We start from the raw sequence: 19,140 nt of genomic DNA on the forward strand, positions 1-19,140 counted from the left end.
TGGCAGGATGCGACTGCGAAGAGGGAGCCAACAAAACACCCGAGCGCGGGGGGCGGCCGTGTGCTTTGAGCATTTGGCCTCGAGCTGAGGCCTTGCGGAGCTGGTCGCAGGTGACGCCCGCACGACTGACACACGTACCTTGTTGCAGCACTGCAGGGATCTAAGAGTTAAACATGTCACGCTGTGGCTGTGAAATGATTCCCATTAAACTAACTCATCCTTTGGAGAAATGAAGAAAAGAGAAGCCATAATGGAGATCTAAATTAATAAAATAAGGCCTACCATCTGGCACCATCTCCCTCAGGATCTTCCCTTAGTCCTGGCCTCTTTGTACCCCTTGCCTTAGCATCTGACAGTCATTAAGAGCACGAAGCAAATCTAGCCAGACGCACTGTACATATTCTTGGTGTTATTTTAATTAAAGCAGCAGCAGCAAATCGTGACAGATGATAAAAATTTAAATTCTGATCATTTCCATATGATAAAGGCTCAGCAGTGTGGTATATAAAGCTCTTTCCTTTTCCCTTTCTTTTAATCATATTCCCTCATTACTACTACAGTGTACGTGAGACCTTAATTAATGGACACATCTATCTTACGAGATGGCTTCATGTATAAAACAACACTGTATAAAGCTAGGTGGATTCTCATTCTGGACTGCCATCTCATTACACAGCACTCTTTGACAGCTGCAATGGCCCAGTTTAATATTTATTTTATGCAAGATTTTATGCTGTGCCAGTTTTCCCAAAGAAAGCTTTCCTAGGATGAAGAAACACTGCACGTCTTTTACTTAGTCTTCGGGAAGGAATAAATAAAAGTCAGCAGGCAGCTATCCTGCATTTTATCCAAATGCACTGTCCCCACCAGTACAGATGAGAACAGTCGTCTTTGAAAATGTGACAACAGCTCTGTCCCTGGTTTCAGCATCTCACCAAAAATAGCAGCAATCTTATGGCATAATGAAAATCTGTTAATAAGGTTGTAACTTTGATTTCTTCTGGATTTATTGTAGAAACTAAAAAAAAAAGCCACAGAGGATGCTTCAGTGCCTGGATTAGTAGTTGAAGATATTTTAATATAATACCCAGCCTAGTAACTAAACTTTAGCCCATTTGTTTTCCTAGACTTTTCCTAGAATGCTTCTAATTCTCCCTAATATTTTGTCCTGATTTTTTATCTATTTCTACCAATTTCTTTTTTTTTCCCATGCTTTGTTTACAGTCCTTTTCTTTCATTCCCACTTTTGGGATGCAAAAATATTATCATTTCACCTTAGGTCTGCAGTGTTGGGTAAAAAGGTATTAATTAGCACTGGAGGAAGAAAACGTGTTCTGTGTTCCTCTCCAGTGGCCACAGCACATATAAAATTACCATTAAAATCTGTACGTTCCTCCTCTCTTGCCCTCCCTGGTAGTTTATTCTACTGGGACCCCAAAATAAGCTTCTTCCCCTGGTCAACCGCTGCACCCAACAGCTGCAGGCTTCTTTCTGTACTTTTTCCCTCTTCTTAGCTTCCTCTGTGAACCTGCCAAAGGCTGCATCACCTGCTCACTCTCTCAGGAGCTGAGAATTACTGGTAGCACCTTTTCCATCCCACGTTTCCCCTTCCCAGAGAAGAGAGTGTTTCATGGTGGAGTAGCAGGTCTCTGCTGATTTTTGCCTAGGAAAGAAGGGATAAAATGAAACGAAACACCTTGATTGAGGAGCTGGGATGTATTTTTTGAATGCTACCAATGCTGTTGGCAAGAGTGATGTTGTGATTAGCCCAAACTAAACTGAGTTTGTGCTGTTAAATATTAATTTTGCCCATCTCTACAACTCACCATCTGTCACAGGTCCTGACGATGACCCTCCTTCAGCTCAGGTGACCAGTCCCTGTCCCCCCATGGGGCCTGCCAGTGCCCGCTGTGTTGGTGGCCAGGCTACCACCCTGCTCCCCATGGCCACCTTTGCACCTCACCCACAGCCTCGTGCTTCTCCAGGTTTCTCAGCAGCTCACGCTTTATCTGGGAACACTGGCTACTGCACCACTAATAAGCCACTCTGTGGAGCGTGCTACATAAGCAGAAAGGGCTGGTTCCCCCCTCTTCCCCCAAAGGATTGGGTCTATAGATATAAATAGGGATGTTTCTAATACAAACACTTATAAAAAATCCAAATCTCCATCACACTTTCTCCAAGTAATAAATAGTTCATGCAATCTGTCTGGAGGGAGCTTCTGGGAAGCCAGAGGGTCTGTCTCACCTGCTAACTTCAAAAGGGACAAGAATTTTAATTGCTTTTCACCGTCAGAAAACAAAAACGACAGCCCAGTGTCTGACTCAAGTAGGAGATATGTTCTCTTCACGTGGAGATATAAAGATCTATTATTAGTACAAAAAAAAAATAATCTTGTGAACGTCTAAACTTGTATCCGTAGTGCTGAAGTGCCGTGACAGAGCCAATTCCACAGAGGAGAATACTTCTCCAGAAATAAATAACAAAGGCTCAGTCCTGCGAATGCTGCTTACTGGGGACACTGTGGCCCAGAACTGAGGAGCTATAACTCCAGGGAATTATCTCAGGTGAACTTAGGACCCCTGCAAAGGGTCTGCTTAAAACTTTCAGGGCACTCATGAGTCACATTTTCCCAGAAATCCTCTTTTTTTTTTATCAGACAGGTGTAAAGCATAATTTAAAATAGTATTTGCTCACAGCCCTGGAAGCGTCTCTCTTGCGAGACTGCCATTTCTCCAACTAGTGGGGGAGGGAGACCAGCAACCCATTTCACATAACCCAGGTAAGCAGCTAACTCTTGCAAGCAACTTTTAAGTCCTATCACCTTCGTAAGATCTGAAAACAAGATTTTTCATCAATCACTTGAACTAGCTACTAAGTCACAGTTAGGAAGAAAAATGTCAGCTACACTTCACTGTAGTTCAAGCATCCCCAACATTCTCACGGACCTTTAAGAAGCATGTATAGCTTAGGGTTACATTATTTGTTTAAGGCTAAACACCAAACCATACATAACATTATTGTAATAATTATAAAACAGGACACTGAATGCATATTCTAACATACAATAATGTATACATACATCAATTTGAAATGGTAGGTAATTAATTTTATATATACGTAATTATTAGAAATATATTGGGAATCATGCATAAGCGTATGTACTCTATATGTGTATACAATCACACATATTATTTGCTACATTGCTATTTACCTATAATTCATCTATTGCCAATGTTGAATTTATTAGATACCAGTGTATTTATTGTAAATGATTAAATCAGCAAATAAATTAGACAAAAAAGCTACATTGTGCTATCCTTAGCTTCCCTTTTCAATGGTAATCAATAGTGTATGATAGAATTACCTAATCTTACAAGTGATTTCATTTAGAAAAGAATGGGAGGAGCTACATCTGATACGCTTCACGTCCTTTGTATACAAACTGATTATATTTTTCCTTCTTTGTGGTGCAGCAAATCAGAAACATGGCATAATGGTTGCTTACTCTTACAAAAAAGTGTCCTTTGCCATACTAATGAGGACAAATGCCAAACTGCATTGACATTACATGTGTTATACTATTATCTAGGGAAATGCAAGCAGTAACTGAATAGTAAATGGATATTGATTTACAACCCCAAGTGAAATTAAAACAGTCACTACTCTCAGTTTTGCTGGGAGGGGCGCTTTTTATTTTTTTAAACCCTTCTCAATAAACAGGAAAATGTTTGTAAATTCTTTGTGGTAAGAGTAGAAATAAAATACACCATTTTACATTTAAGCATTTATATTATCCAAGAGTATATAGTAAGTGACACGAAGAAGGTAAGCAGGCAAATGAAAAAAGATTTCTATCAGAGAAATGTCAAGGGTTAACACTAACAAATTCAAACACAAAACAATGCTTGAAACCTAAGCTTAATTCGAGTTTTAAACTCATTTCTCAATACACCAACAAAACACAAAGAATTTACTAAAACTTATACAGAAATCCAAACATGATGCCATCAACATTATGGACTGCCACTATTCCTCCGTATTTGTAAAGACAAGCGTACGTACCAAACCTTCCAGGTCAGTACTAGATATGGATAGAGCTCTCTGAAACATTAATAAAGGAATGGGAATTGCTTTTCCTACCAGGAATTATCTCATTATGGCCAACATAGGTTGGAGAACAAATGCTATGAATAACAATAGGGAAAATAGTCTGAATCTGATACCTAGGAAAAAGATTTAGTAACTCATTTCTAAACCAACAAGAAGTGATCCTATTTCAGATTCAACATTCATATGTAATTTTTACAAAAAGGGATGATGTAGAAAAAATTCTTAAATTACATGATCAGAGGATGATTCATTCAAAATTAAGTGGAAGGGTAAACAGAACAAAGGTTTTATATTCCAATGCCAAATGTTGATTAACTTAGTAAAGTCCGATGTACTGAGAGACAGCTAAAACTATCAGAAATCTTAATTCAAAAAACTCAGAAAGAACAGCTGGCCCACCTCTTCTAACTATTCTAACAAAGTATTAGGAACAAAGAAAAAGAAAAGGGGAAAAAAGAGAAAAAGAACTGAGTTGTGAAAAATCTTCCATAGGAGTCAAGGATATGAAATTGAAATAATGGCGGCATGTCATGCTGAAGTAGACCCTGAAAAGATAAAGATTCACGTCTGTATAAGAAATAAGAAAAAAACAGAGCAAGAAGTGAAATTTGTAGCTAAAAGATTACCACACATTAATGGCATGTCTCTCTTTTTGGTTAAAAATTTTCTTTTCAAGGAGTTTCTGATCTGTATTTGTTCAAGATTTTCAGGTGTACAACAGCGTGTTCAGAGCTACTCTTCATTGCAAACATATTCAAAGTGTTTGAGCAGATCAACTGTACAGCACACGCATAGAAAGTCCAAGACAGTGTTAACACTTAAACAATATTAATGCTTCTAGGAGGGTGCTGGTGCACTCTGAGTGCTCTATACAGCACATGTACACCTACTTTTTTCCAGGAAATCTAACTCAAATGTTTAAGCATACTAGCTATATGGTAAGAATAGGAGTAAGATTTCCATCAAAAACAACACTTTCCAAGACAAGTGTAAAATGTCATCACATTTCTAAATTCATAAAATATAAAAGCTTTAATTAAAAACATTTGCAGGCAAATGGGAAAGGAGGTCACAGACTGATAAAGAAAGTGACTTGCGCGTATGTGCTGATGCATGCAGAAACGACGTCTACACCCCCACACAAATTTGTCTCCAAAGGAAACTGAACTCTCTCTGCAAAATCAGGGTAAGGTTAGATGACAGCCAGATCCTCCCTGGAGGAGATATGAAAACTTTATTTTCATCATTTATTCCTGTGTCCAAAAAACAGAGACCCACAATACATTTTCTGGTGCCCATCAAAAGTCATTTCCAAACTTTCAAAAATGAGACTCCCCTTTACACAGAGACTTTTTGGTTTGATACAAGTTGCCACAAGAAGTGCAGAACACAGGAGGAATTATACATCCACCCCCTGCCAGGACAGCACTTGAGTTAAGTATGTAAGGAAGTTCAGCTGCAGGATTCTTTTCATTATTCATACTGCCATAAATGATAGAAAAAAATCCATTATGCTTCTCTCTACATATACTCAAAATTGGTGGTTTCTGGACTTTTTGGACAAACAGATCCCTTTAGTGGCAGTATTTCTCCTTGAACAACCTCTGCCTTATCATTAACTGTGTAATTCATGACTTCATAAATTAATTCATTTAAAAACACAATGAATAATATAATTCTATGGACCAGTTGTTGCGAACCACTGCTCTATATCATAGATATTGAAAACACTACTGTAGCACAAGGGATTCTATTTTGAAAACTTAGGATGAATATATTTCTCAATTACTTAAAAAGAAACGTCTTTTCCCCAAGATATTAATAAGTGTATAATTAATACAAGTATAGATTATATAGTAAGGACACAATTAATTCACTGGCCAACTCTCCTGATACAGGATGTCATTTTTCAGGGCAGGCTTCTTTTTAATTATTATATAAATCTAAATTAATGCACACAGGGAAAAGCCTAACTTTACATAATGGTGACTATTTCTGAACTTACTATTAAGTGCAGGAGAGAGAACCACAGTTATAAAAGTTCTGCAAAAATATCAATTCAGTGCTCAACAGTAATTTAAAAAAATTAACACGACACTGTGCAAGTCCATGGTGATGCCTACACCTTGAATCCTGTGGGCTCTTAGGGTTTCCCCATCTAAAAATGAGGACAGAACTAAAGAGAAAGGTACCAAGAAGGTCAATGACCAAAGACGCAGACCATCTCCATGCAATGAACAATTAAATAGACAAGGCTTCTCTCGCTGTCGGGAGAGACCGGTGGGGCATACAATGGAGGTATATAAACTCCTGGATGGCATGAAGGTTAATAGGACAAAGTACCTCTTCCAGTACACAAATTATAGGGCAAGAATTATAGTGGCAAAAAACCAAACTGGCAAGTGGTAAAATAAAAACAAAAAAACGAAAGAAGGTATTTCTTCCAACAGTGCATAATTACAGGCTCATATGACACTGTGGATACTAAAACCATACATGGCTTTAAAAAGTGTTTAGACAAATTCATAGAAGAAAAAATGCATCAGAAGCTAAGACACCCCTGACTGTGAAGCTTGCTAAGCCTGAGCCTGCCAGAGGCAGGGAGACGAGGCACTTGCCATTGGCAGGAGCAGGAGCCGGCGCTACGTCCGCCTTTAGCCTAACCCAGCAAGGCCCCTGTTGCACTTGCACATACAAAACATACCCACTGCCAGGAGTCAAAATTGCACAGACAAACATTTCTCGTTTAAAACTATCTGTAATTTAAACAATTAATCTACCCACTGATATCCTACTTTATGGGTTATTTCCAAGGTAACTACAGTCCTTGGCATATCAAGCAAGGGAACTAGAAAGAGAATATAGTACTTCTGTTTCTCCCAAGGTTTTGAAGTGTTTAGAAGAATTACTAAAAACATTGTCTGTGCTGAATGTGTAGTGACGTACACTACATACTATTTATTATTACTCTACACAATGGAAGAGGTAAAACAAAGGAGAAAAGGGAGGAGAAGGAGTATCGGAAAATGCAAAAAGTCAGTAGCCCTAATTCGCCTGTTTTATATATTCCCAGTGTAGATTGGGAGTGCTGTCATTCTGTTTGTTTCAATTAAATTACATTTGGCAAGGAATAAAAGAGAATTCAGCTAGGTGACTGAAGAGCGCCTGGCTTAGCTGACCCTGAGCTCCAGTGCTGAAAATTAAGTAGTTCCTCTCTGCAGTTGAACAAGAAACTGTGGACATTTAAGCCCCTTACAAGATTGGGTACCGAAGCTGGAAATTCCACTATCGTGTAAACCTGTCATTCTCTTTTTGATTCTCTGAACCCCGGCAAGGACTATCAGGTCTTAGATTTCAGACTTGTGGCTGAAATCATCATAAGAAAAGAGAAAAATACCAAAGACTCCCGTTTCTTTATGTGCATACAAATAAAATAAAACCTATGTTTAAAACATCTGAAAAGGCATTTCAAATGATTTCTTAGTCATGTGAATTTTATATCCTTTTTTATTAGTAGTATTTTCATAAAAGCAACTCTTCTGAGAGCCATTTCAAGGACAATGCAATCTCTAAAGATCTCACAAATTCTTTCTAAGGAAATATCTTTCATGCCACACGCATATAAAATATTGACAGATAAGTGGCCCACACATCTTATATGCAACAGGAAATACAAACAGCTTCGTACAATTGATCCAGAATGATTCAGAAGTGACAGACCACCCTTGTAGGATTTTAACCATAGCAGCTTACAATTAACAAATGGATACTTGATCTGTTTCATTTGTTAAACGAAACGTGTCCATACCATAAATTATTTTCTTCAAAACTTATGCAAATTAAAATGAACTCAGAGAAATTATAACTGCTCCCTATTTTTAACCGTGACAAAGTCACTGAAGTTTACCACAAAACAAGATGTAAAAAAGACACTTCATAGTTCTGACAAAGATGTAGTCAGTCATGTTGCTCTATACAAACATTCATGTTAATCTTGAATCCCAAATGAACAGTAGAGCAACGCATTCAAAACTGTTTCTGTCTTCAAGACAGACAGTACTAGTTTTGTGTTCAACATCTAAGCACCAAAAGGAACATTTTCCAGTTAGGTTTTAGACACATTATTTCCTCTAAAATTGGAGTTACACATCTAAAATTTCACAAAATGCTTCGGAAAGTACCCAGATCTTTAATGACCTTTGCATCAAGAAAGAATAATTTAGACATAAACTGCACAAAAACATCATGCTATTATGACTCACATGTGAAAACTATGCTGAAACATGTATCTTTTCAATCCTTAACGCTAGTTTTACACTAGTTTGGGGACCAGTGGAGTTACTCTAACCTTTCCTTGGTCTTGATGGTCTATTCTTGCTTACACCATTAGGATAAACTCCCTGGCATCAGAGTACCACACTAGCATGACACCCCAGCTCTACAGCAATCATCACCAGAAACTATTTCAGGTCATTATCTTGATGCAGAACTGACTATGCACTGCTATGCAAAAAGCCATCAGCAGGTAATGCTGTTCCAATCAATGTATTTCCATATGCGTCCATACACTGTAGCTACATCACATGGTAAGATATTACAGAAATGAGTTTTATTAGCTGTTTGTTCATCAGTGCTGCAAGAAGTAGAAGCCATCACCCTAGAATAAACAGTAGAGGCAGAAACTTCTTCCCCTACCAGGCATTCATCTGAGCAGGCTTCTGTTCCTCTAAGACACTAATGATACTGTCTGGGCAGCTGCAGTTTAGCTGAGAACATACTTGACTGGCAAAGACCCAAACAACTGGGAAGAAGGACTGTTTCTACTGAGAAACAGAGCAGCTAAAGGAGCACTGAGCAAATAGAAAATCAGCAGCAGATTCAAACCACAGTTCAAGCAACTGAAAAGGGTTCTATTAAACAACACACTTTTCCCCAAGTATTTTTAGTGTAGTAATTCTTAGCCATAATAATTCACTGGCCATTGCTGGCAGCAGTATCTTTGCTGTAACACTGTTCTCTTTCTCCCCTTTTTTTAATGTTATTCTTGGTTTACGCACAGATCTTTCACCTGTCACGCAACCTTTACCTGAATCATTTTCACATAGCGAGAGGCAGAGAAATATGGAAAGACTTTGAAAAGAGAATCCTTGCCATGTAATTTTAGAGACACTGAACATACCATCTTCTTTCCTTCCCTGTTCTAGCCTACTTTCCAGGCAGAATTCCAAGGTCTGAGAATTCTCCCAGTGTGCACATGTGGCATTTACCCTGCCGCTAGTCAGCCTCAATCTGTGCCCTGCCAGATATATCTTCCCAACAGCTGTTATTACTTGAGCACATACATGACTGGGAAGAGTCAGCCTGATGTCACAGGAAGAAAACTACCTATTTAACCTGATACTGGGTCAAATGTAAGTAGTATCCACCCTAACTTTACCTGCTTGACATTTTTTAGCCCACCAAAGTCTGAAACTAAGGTAGTCTGTGACAAAAGGGACCTGTATAAATTGTTCTTACAGGACACTTGAAATTTGGTGGGACTTGCCCTTTGGTGATAACTTTCTATAGCTCTGACTTCATAATTTTTTTCTTCTGTAAAGATATTTTAAAAATTAAAAAAATTAAAAAGTAAAGAATGAGGAAGTACAACAAGCCTGAGAGTCATAGATAACTTTGATGCTGCAAACAAGAGGAGTCTCTTCCCACTTAAGAAACAAGACCCTCATCTGTATAAATTACCTCTAATGATGAAAGAATGAGATATAGATTCCATAACTTTCTCATTTTTTACTCCATTGTTGAAATTACTAGTGCATTTACCCACAAAGAATTAGACAGAGGCATCCAAATTAATCTGATCTGCACTACCATAAAGCCACCAAATGGGTGTTTTAATTATCACTGCAGCCTCACTTCTCACTTCTGCTTCACACAGTCAAGACTGTATATTTAGATTTCATTTTCTCACTAAAAAGGATTCAAACTGTAACCAGATGCACTGTTTGGGTACAGCCAAGTTAAGAGGTTGTCCTTTTTTAGCTGGCCATCTTTGTAGGGTCTCCCCTCAAGTTATCAGGATCTCCTTCAGCCTCACTGGCACAATGGTGTCCATGCTCACTCCCTAACCCACTTCTGTCAAAACGTTTTGGTTAAGAACTGACTATTAACAGTGTTTAAGCTAACCTAGATCATTTTGACAGAACCAGGCTAGGGAGCAACTACCTGTGCTGTTATGCTGGCAGAGCTCAGGAGGCAGTAAATTACAAAGAGTGGGAAAGAGGAAAGGTGACATGCAAAGGGAATCCAAACCACCTGCAGCCAAACAACGCATCTGACTGCAATTCAATAATGCATTAATTCATGTGCTTTTGCTATGCTACTCATGGTTGCCCATATTTCACTAAACTACTAAAAATAATTTTCTCTAGTTGACTAGCTTCATGGAAGTTTTCATAAAATACAGCATCCAGCAGGTCATTTGCACTGCTATAAGTGGGTAACGGGTTGAAATCCCATTTTGTGTTTTTTTTCCAGCTCTGCCTCCATCTCCTGGTTGAAAGCAAGGAGTTGAGGTTTTTCTCCAATGATGTGTGGGGAAAGGTCCTTGGGGGTCAAGCCCTGATGCTAAAGTCTGCACGCGCTTACAAATGGACCAAACTTCATGAAGGCTAAATACAAAAGATGTAAGGCTGGTTGTATATACTATAGCTGAATTGAAGCCTCATTTATTTTGAGCACATTAGAAACTGGTCCAGGGAAAAGTAGGAAGAGTCTCTTGGGAGAGGAAATGTTGCCATTTGGCTCTCCCAGTGAGTAGCTGGTTTGGATGAGTAGAGCTCAGGGAAGTTAATAACCACTACTGGAAGGAAGCAAGCAGGACAGGACAGAGCAGAGCTGAGAGAAAGGCTGCTGCGGAGAGCTGCTCTACAAGCCAGGTAGGGGCTGGCTTCCATACCAAAAGAAAGCAGAGAGCAAGAGAAAAGCCTTTTGTAATGCTCCATGGTGAGCCAGTTGAAAAGCCAGCTCTTTCACCCAGCATGCTCCCCTCACCTGTTTCATTCCTGCTACTTGTACATGGCTCTGGAATTGGAGGCAAGAGCTGGAAAACAAAAAAAAACACAATCCAAAAATACATTTTTCCACTTTAAAAACAAAATACTGAAGCCACTGGAGCAGTAAACTGTGGAAACATTCTCCTTGTAAAAAGGATTTCAATTCCACCACTTTCATTAAGGCCAGAAACCTTTCCAGTGTCACTGAACTCCTACAGTCCTGTATAAAAGTTTTAAGAAATTTATGTTCAGAAAGATTTGGTCTGTAACAGCAGCTCAGGAGAAGAAAGGATAGAATCATACTTACAAAATCCCTAAGGACTAGGGATGCCTAAATACCAGCCTCACACAAGAAAAAAAATACTGCTTGAAGACTAAGACCTGCAGCGACGTTCAGCCAGGCAGGCTCTGCACCTGCTACAGCTCCACTGAGTTCAATGGGGCCTTTCTCAGCCTTACTGGAGGTGCGGGGAATAAAAAGAACATTTTAAAGAACATGAATCACCTTACCACTTCTGGAAGCACCTTCTTCGCAAGATCATGGATGGCTTTGATCACAATACATATAGATGACAGCAGGAATATGACACCCAAGATCACACAAGCTCTGGGAAAAAAAAGAAAAAGAAAAAGAAACATTAGAACATATTTGGAGTTGTTAACTCTCCCACTGCTAATGGATAACACACAACAGAATTTTAATGATAAAAAAGCTTAAGGAGATAAAGACAGCGACTTGAGATAAGACAATGAAGAGAATTTTCCAGTTCTTTTCCATTTCTTAGAATCTGGATTGTAAGTGAAAAGGCAGGACAGAAAACATGGATATTTCTAGGTGAGAGTGACAGGGAAAGACATGCCTCTTCTGTTCCTGATGATATATCAGGCTTCCAGAAGACTGGTTCTCTGTTCTGTTTGTTTGTTTGTTTTGCTAGGGTCTGGCATTAGACATAATCAAGGGAACTTCATTCTCTTTACTGAGCCAGGGCAGATATTTGGTAAATCTGAATAGTAACATAACAGAACGTGAAACCTCTGTTTCCTCCCCAAATCTCCAAAAAAAAAAAAGATTTTAAATGCAGTCAATAAAAAAATACAGCAGGTTAGATGCATCCATTCGTAGGCTGTTCAAGGGTCTCACAATACCTAAAGGACACAAATAAGGATCAGAGTCTCATCACAGAATTAGACTCCTTGTCCCTGCTCCACAGAGCTTACAATCTAGAAGCTCTTACAACAAGCAAACACAAAAGCAAACAAATGGGAAGGTGAATGGAAGATGAAGTAACAGAGAATCTTTCCCATGTTTTGCATGGGAAAGAGGTACAATAGGGGGCTTACAAAGCTCACAATGCATACTCAGAACTTCACAGTTAAAGAAAAAACTTTTCTTTTGATTCAAAGATACAGTCTGCTACTACTTTGAGATGGAGTTCCTCTTGCTGTTAAGTACTAAAGCTTTGATTTCTTCTTTACGAACAATAAAAGCCAGTCTATTACAGTACTGATATACCTATAACTCCATTTTACTAATAGCACTTTATATAAAAGTTCTACTAGGAAATAGAAAAATTTACTGTCAATAGAAATACAGCAAGAGCATTTTTAATGTTTAAACCATTAAATATTTAAGAAATTATTTCTATAAATATATTTTCTCTTCCCTCTGTTTGGTATTCATCATCCAGTACCTATCTGTTAGCTCAGTCTAAGGATGCTATAATTATCCCAGTAGCATGATACTATTTTTAACAATTCAGATATCAGGCCATCTGGTGGTTGGCAGTACATGTAACGCTCACATCAAGCTCAATCTAGGGACCGCAGTCGGAGTGGCATTGCTCTGCCTAGGTCAAAAGATGCAGCTGAAGCAGTGGTGCAGGTGAGCCCTGGGTCATTTTATTCACCAGCACAAGGAACGTGAAAATGCACTGCGGAAAATTTACCTAATCCCCTGGGCGAGTTCTAAGTAAAGAGGCTGCCCTTACACCAAGGAATGCAGACAGCGCGGAGGCCAGCACCTTCCCAGCTCTGGCGTGACCGAGGTACTCCTTGCAGGTAGGCATGACTCTGCCACGCCTGGTCTCAGGCAACTGCAGCAGCCCTTCATTTTGTCAGACATAACCTGCTGTAAAAGGTAGGCAGAAAAGGCTCCAAACAGTCCAGTTACCCTTAAGTCCTACCCCTAGACTCAAACACAAAAATCCGGCCTGTAACCCTTGGGTAGAGGGAGCAACTCGCAGGGTGGATTCTCTGCACAGTCCTTTGAGGTAGATTCTGTTGTAATGACTGTTTTACTTTTTGGATAAGGAAGCAGAAACAGGTACCAAAAATTCTACTCATTCACCTGAGACAAATGCGAGAGTTACGTAATTTGAACACAGAACCGGTGCAGAGAAGTTGGCTGACTTGCCTAAGGCCACTTGCTGAGCCAGTGACAGGTTCTTGCACTTCATGAAAGAATATGATGACATTTCATTTAAAATCAACACTAAAAGAAAAACTTTTACTACTATTCCCAGCTAGCTTAAACCACGCAGACCATAAATCCATGGGTTGGAAAGAAAAGATTAAACTTCCCTGTGTCAATACATATTGTTTAATGCCAAGGGTGTGGGGAAGAGAAAACAGCGAAACATCATCACCTTCCCTTATCATACCTCCTCTCTCATTTATATATCATCTGAGGAAGATAGGTGAACTTTACTTTCAGGCACCTGCCCTGACCATTGGCTGGATCCAGTTTTCACGCAGTTTGGACAGTTTGGGGTTAGCCTGATGCCTGGAAACCCAAGCTGACCACCCAAGCAGAACAGCAGATGTCTTGCACCTCTGCTTATGCCAGCAGACAAATAATGACTTCAACCCTCTTGAGCTGCTTATCCTATTCCCCAGAGCAGCTTTTACTGTGTCAAAAGAATTCCCATACACCTACTTAACCTGAAACAGCTAAAAGAAGAAAGAAAAAAGGAAGAAGTTAATAATAGAGTGGCAGAAGTATTAATAGCAGAGAGAAATGCAGTGTGAGGATTGAATCAGCACTGAGTCATCATACCAGCAAGCCTAGCATCTCCTTTATACACTGGCTTTTGGAGTCTGTAGCCATGCAAAATTCATGAGTAACGGCATAGTACTGTAACAGTTAAAATATATGTCTCCTCTTTTCCTGAGTATACCAACTTATCTTCAATACCATGAGAAAAAAATACTGCATGGTATCTTCTTTTAACCTTGTTTGCCAGAAAAACACATTGTATCTAGACTGCAAACCATGCAAAATTCAACTAAAAAGGCGCAAAATAAGTAACCTCCAAAAATTAATCTTAACTTTTAACTGCAGCACATAATAACCAAATTGCAATTCGTTACTGTAACCTTGCTTTATTTTCAAGCCATTAGACAACAAAAACTTTAATACAAGCCTGCTAACTGCCATCTGCTAACAATTACTTCAACCACTTTGCAACTAAATAAACCATTTCCAGCTGCAAATGAAGGGTGTTAGTGCCAGGGTTCTAGGCAAATGCAACTTCATTAATAATATTCTATTAAATTGGATGAGCCAACTGCCATTTCTAGACAAGTTCAAGTCAACTCAGAATTGCCTATAAAAATTAATGAAAGAGGAGCTATACAGAAGTGAGGTTTGACTAAAAACCTAGTGATGATTTTCCAGGTAGCACTGGCTTGGAATCACCATAGCAAACTAAATAATATACTCCTCAACCTCCACACTTGCCGTGTTCACCGAGAGCAACTCACACACTGGAGTAGCCGGTGATGTGCATAATACCCTCATATTGCAGACCACTGGTGTCTTTTTGCTAAGACATGAGGATACTCTGCCCAGTGACCCCCGTGAGGCACAGATCTCCACCTACGTCGCTATCAGTGTTGTTCACACCTCCTAGCACCTAGGGGAAATTGTGTTCTCAGTTTCTGCCTGCTGTTCGTCAAGCAAGGCATTCTATAAGGTCAAGTCTTGCTGGCAGTATTAGATCAGCTCGACTCTACCCTAGCTCAGGTCTACCCACATGGAGAAGACTCATGCTGGCAAGGGCACTGGCAGTCAAACCCCCCTCTCTCTGCACATCCTGGAGGAAGACAAAAACACAGGGCTGTGTCTGGGCACTGCTCCGTCGGAGCCCCACAGACTGCAGGCTCTGCACCTCGCGGCTCCTGTCCAGCCTGCTGGGCACCACACGGCGGCACGGCACCTGGGCACGGGCACAGCTCTGCCCAGCAAGGCAGCAGCTCCAGGCACCTGCCAAGCCTTTCCATAGGCTGCCCCGCATACGTTTAAAAGCCTTCACTCCCCTAGCTCCCTGCCCAAGCCTCTATTCCGAGACCACGCTCCTTCACAGATACGACTTCGTGACAACTTCACTCTTGAGAGCAGTTTTTTGCATAGCCCGTAGTTAGCAGCAGTCTCCCTTCACCAAGAACGAGGAGAACAGGGCAGAAATAAAGCATTCTCAAAGTGCACTGAGACTAGAGAAAAATGGCATTTTTCTGTTATCATATGCAAGCAAACCATCAATTAAATATATTTGGGGTTTTTTTTACCCTATTTCACTTATTATGTATTATATAAAAGAAGTTAATGCATAAAATTAAGAAATACAGTCAAGATCAAAAAAGGAAGCACATATTGAAAAGCGTGTTATTTAATGACCCCCATTATCAACATATCTTGATGAAATGCACCTGCAGTTCATCACACTGAATTTATGAAATGAATTCCTATTACTTTTTGTAGATTTGATCCTTTCATAAGTGTAGCATCAAAACAATATCCATATATAACCTGCACCTAAATAGTTGTAGAAATTATTGGAAAGGCAAACATAAGATTGAAATCCTGCTTTTAATAGCCTACATTGTCCTTCAGTCTTTCAGATGTCTTCAAACTAAACATGACCAAATGCCATATATACAAATTATCATGCTAGCATATAACAAATGTATTAAACAAGCCATTTATAATGGTGGTAAAGCACTGTTATTTAGGTCTTACCCCACAGATTTTACATGACATGCTCAGAATGTTGGCAAAATTATAGTCTATTAATTAGGCTGACGAACTTGCACATCACCTTGATATAACTACACTTTTTTTTTTCTTTTTTAAGAAAAGCTGCAGTATTGCCCTACTTAATTAGGGCAATTTAACAGTGAAACTACCCAGTCTTCTTTAGTTTGATATAGGCCTTGGTAGTAGATCTAGATCTGGGGAAGATACTTAATGATGTATTTCTGTTGTAGTATTTTTATCTGAAAATCCTGATGACAGTAGAAAGAATAATTCATTATATTCAATAACAATCTCACTGCTTTGTCAGGTTCTCAAGATAACTTTGTCACAAATACAACATACTGTTGTATTAGTCATATTGCAGCCTCAGACATTCAGAATGAAATTATTTTGATTTTTTAAAACTGCCAAAGAATTTATATAGAATTTGAGCTTCAGATACTCCCAGTCCATTTCTAGTGAAATTCAAAAACATGATTATGCCTGAATCGTAAAATCTAAACCCATGTCTTTAAGCTGAAGCTTGGTTCTGGCTGTGCTACAACCTGACAATTTCCCAGAAGCATTTCTCTAAAAGCAGGGACTACAACTATAAACACCCCTTCAGCATTACGCCAATCCTGGATGCCTGCAGTCACACCAGCCAACATCTGGAGATCAGTGTAACTGTATTACAAAACATCCAGCTGCTACCTCATTTCCCTTAACATATTCCCTGTACTAAGCTCTAATTGACACAATTCTTCATTTTGATGACAAATTCTCACAATTCATATGGAAATTATAAAAGAAAATCCATCACTGTAGGCATCTGATAGTCTTTCCCTGCATCAACAAGTTGCTATTTTACATATGTTAACGGCTTTTAAACAGGTAGATACAAAATATACTAAGATTCAGGGTTTTCCATCTCCACAAATTGTGAAAATTTGAGCCACTATTAGTAAGTTAGCAAACAAAAATTTTTTCCTTCTTATCACAAAATTAATTTCCTTAGGAGAGAAGATGCCACTATCCAAGTCATTTTCATCAAGCAGACACAGCAAAACACCCTTCTAATTTGTGGATTTGTCTTTAACGGTGTCTTGCATTCATAATTATTTGTTAGAACTCTCTATAGGGAGTGAAAGGAGTAAAAATCTGTATTATTTCAATCACAGAACTAAATACCAACCTTCCCCAGATCTCTGTGGTGATTAATCTTCAAAGTAATAAAGCAATTTTACCTTCTGCATCTCTTGCCATACTCTTTTCATGAGAAGACTCATTAGAGCCAATGGGATTTCTCATCTGTGTAAGCAGCAGTCAACCTGAATCAAGGCTGCAGATTTAGACTCTCAGCTATTTACTTTATAATATTTTGTAATAAATAAATAAATAAATAAAACTAATAAAATGGTACATATATAGCCAAAGAGAAAAACCCTGCTATATACTACCTCAAAAGAGATCTGGACTAAGCTTCTCAAGGGTGACTGAGAACAGTTTTTCTCAAATCAGTTGACTGCTATAAAATACCCACAGCAAGACAACTCCCTTCTTCATTACCACCCCACTATCTTGCTGGCAAAGGGAACACAATGACACAGTACCAATGAGCGTTTGTAATGAAGCCATGGGTAATTACTCCTCTCAAGTCAATCTGCTCTAACAGCAGCAGAAGTGATGCAATAGAATTAAGGATTCAGAAAAAATTAGTGATGCATATGAACACATTCTGTAAAAACATTTTAACTTTCACTTAACAGCTCACAGACACAGTTGTTTTGGGCCAGGGGCATGGAGGGAAAAGATTCTGATATACTTGGTAATGTCTTTCTTACATCCAGGAACGATTTTTACCAGCATACTTCAGGTTCATTAAAATAGTCCATGAAACTTAATGACGCTATGTGGAATAAAACAAAATTGTCAGCAGCAGTCTAATTACTTCCCAGTTCTGTTAACATATGATACATCTAAAATGCAATATTAAAAACCTAACCTCCCTCCCTATTTAACAATGATATGTATAATTAAATGATTTTGTTATTTTGGCTCTAAATAATACAACAAGCAATAATAGAATCATCAGTTTCAGATGGTATTTCTTGGTATCAGATGGTAAGTCAGCTCTTACTGCTATCTCACCTCATTTTTATTTTCTCCAATAATACTGAGTTTCACATCCTACATCACTAGCTTAAGGATCTGCATTTTGTGGTCTTTGCTCCTGGTACTAATGTGTAAATACTTCAGGTGTTCCTTAGAGACAGTATACACTACTCAACCTGAATCAGGCCCAAAGCTTTCCTTAACTGTCTTACTTGCATAATGTTTCAATCAATATGACTCTCTTCTTTCTTCTTTTCATCTTCTTTCTTCTTTTCATACGGTGTTCTGCTCACCAATCTTCTTCATCCATTGCTGTACCTTGGATCACCTCATTTTTTTGATTACTTGGATTACTTGGGGTTTTTTGATTACCTTTACACTTTCCAGTGTAAAGAACCTTGCTTACCTTATTCACATAAAACATTCATAATAATTTCAGTAGAGCTACTAAGTGGAACATGACAAAGAGAACCAAAAGAAAAGTAATTATAAACACTGGACTTTCTACTAATATTCGTCTTCAGGTAGAAACGATATTCTTGTATGTTGCAAAGCTGCCATCAAAACAGGCTTTTAGTTTCTCTGTCTGTTATGATACTATAAATAAATGACAATACTCCTATTCACTACATATATTTCTGTTATCTTCCAAGAGCCAGTATACTCTATTTTAATTCTGGATTTTTTTTATTTTTTTTTTGGGGGGGGGGTGTTTAAGAATCTTAACGTGATAGATTTTTCAAAAAGAAATGACTTTTCCACCAGGAGAACAAGTGGAAGACTTTGCCCAGAAAGGTTGTGCAGTCTCCCTTCCTGGAGGTTTTCAAGACCCGACTAGAGCTCTGA

The 19,140-nt window shown here is 38.8% G+C and overlaps 1 protein-coding gene across 1 annotated transcript in view; it reads right to left on the reverse strand.

Moving 5' to 3' along the window:
* TMEM163 (transmembrane protein 163) overlaps nt 1–19,140 on the reverse strand; it is a 113,114-nt gene that overhangs the window by 11,138 nt on the left and 82,836 nt on the right. The window contains exon 5 of the mRNA XM_013959672.2: nt 11,676–11,772. Coding sequence (XP_013815126.2) covers nt 11,676–11,772 — 97 coding nt within the window. The remainder of the gene's footprint in view (nt 1–11,675; nt 11,773–19,140) is intronic.

The sequence above is a fragment of the Apteryx mantelli genome, chromosome 6 (genome assembly GCF_036417845.1).
Source record: "Apteryx mantelli isolate bAptMan1 chromosome 6, bAptMan1.hap1, whole genome shotgun sequence".
Taxonomy (NCBI): domain Eukaryota; kingdom Metazoa; phylum Chordata; class Aves; order Apterygiformes; family Apterygidae; genus Apteryx; species Apteryx mantelli.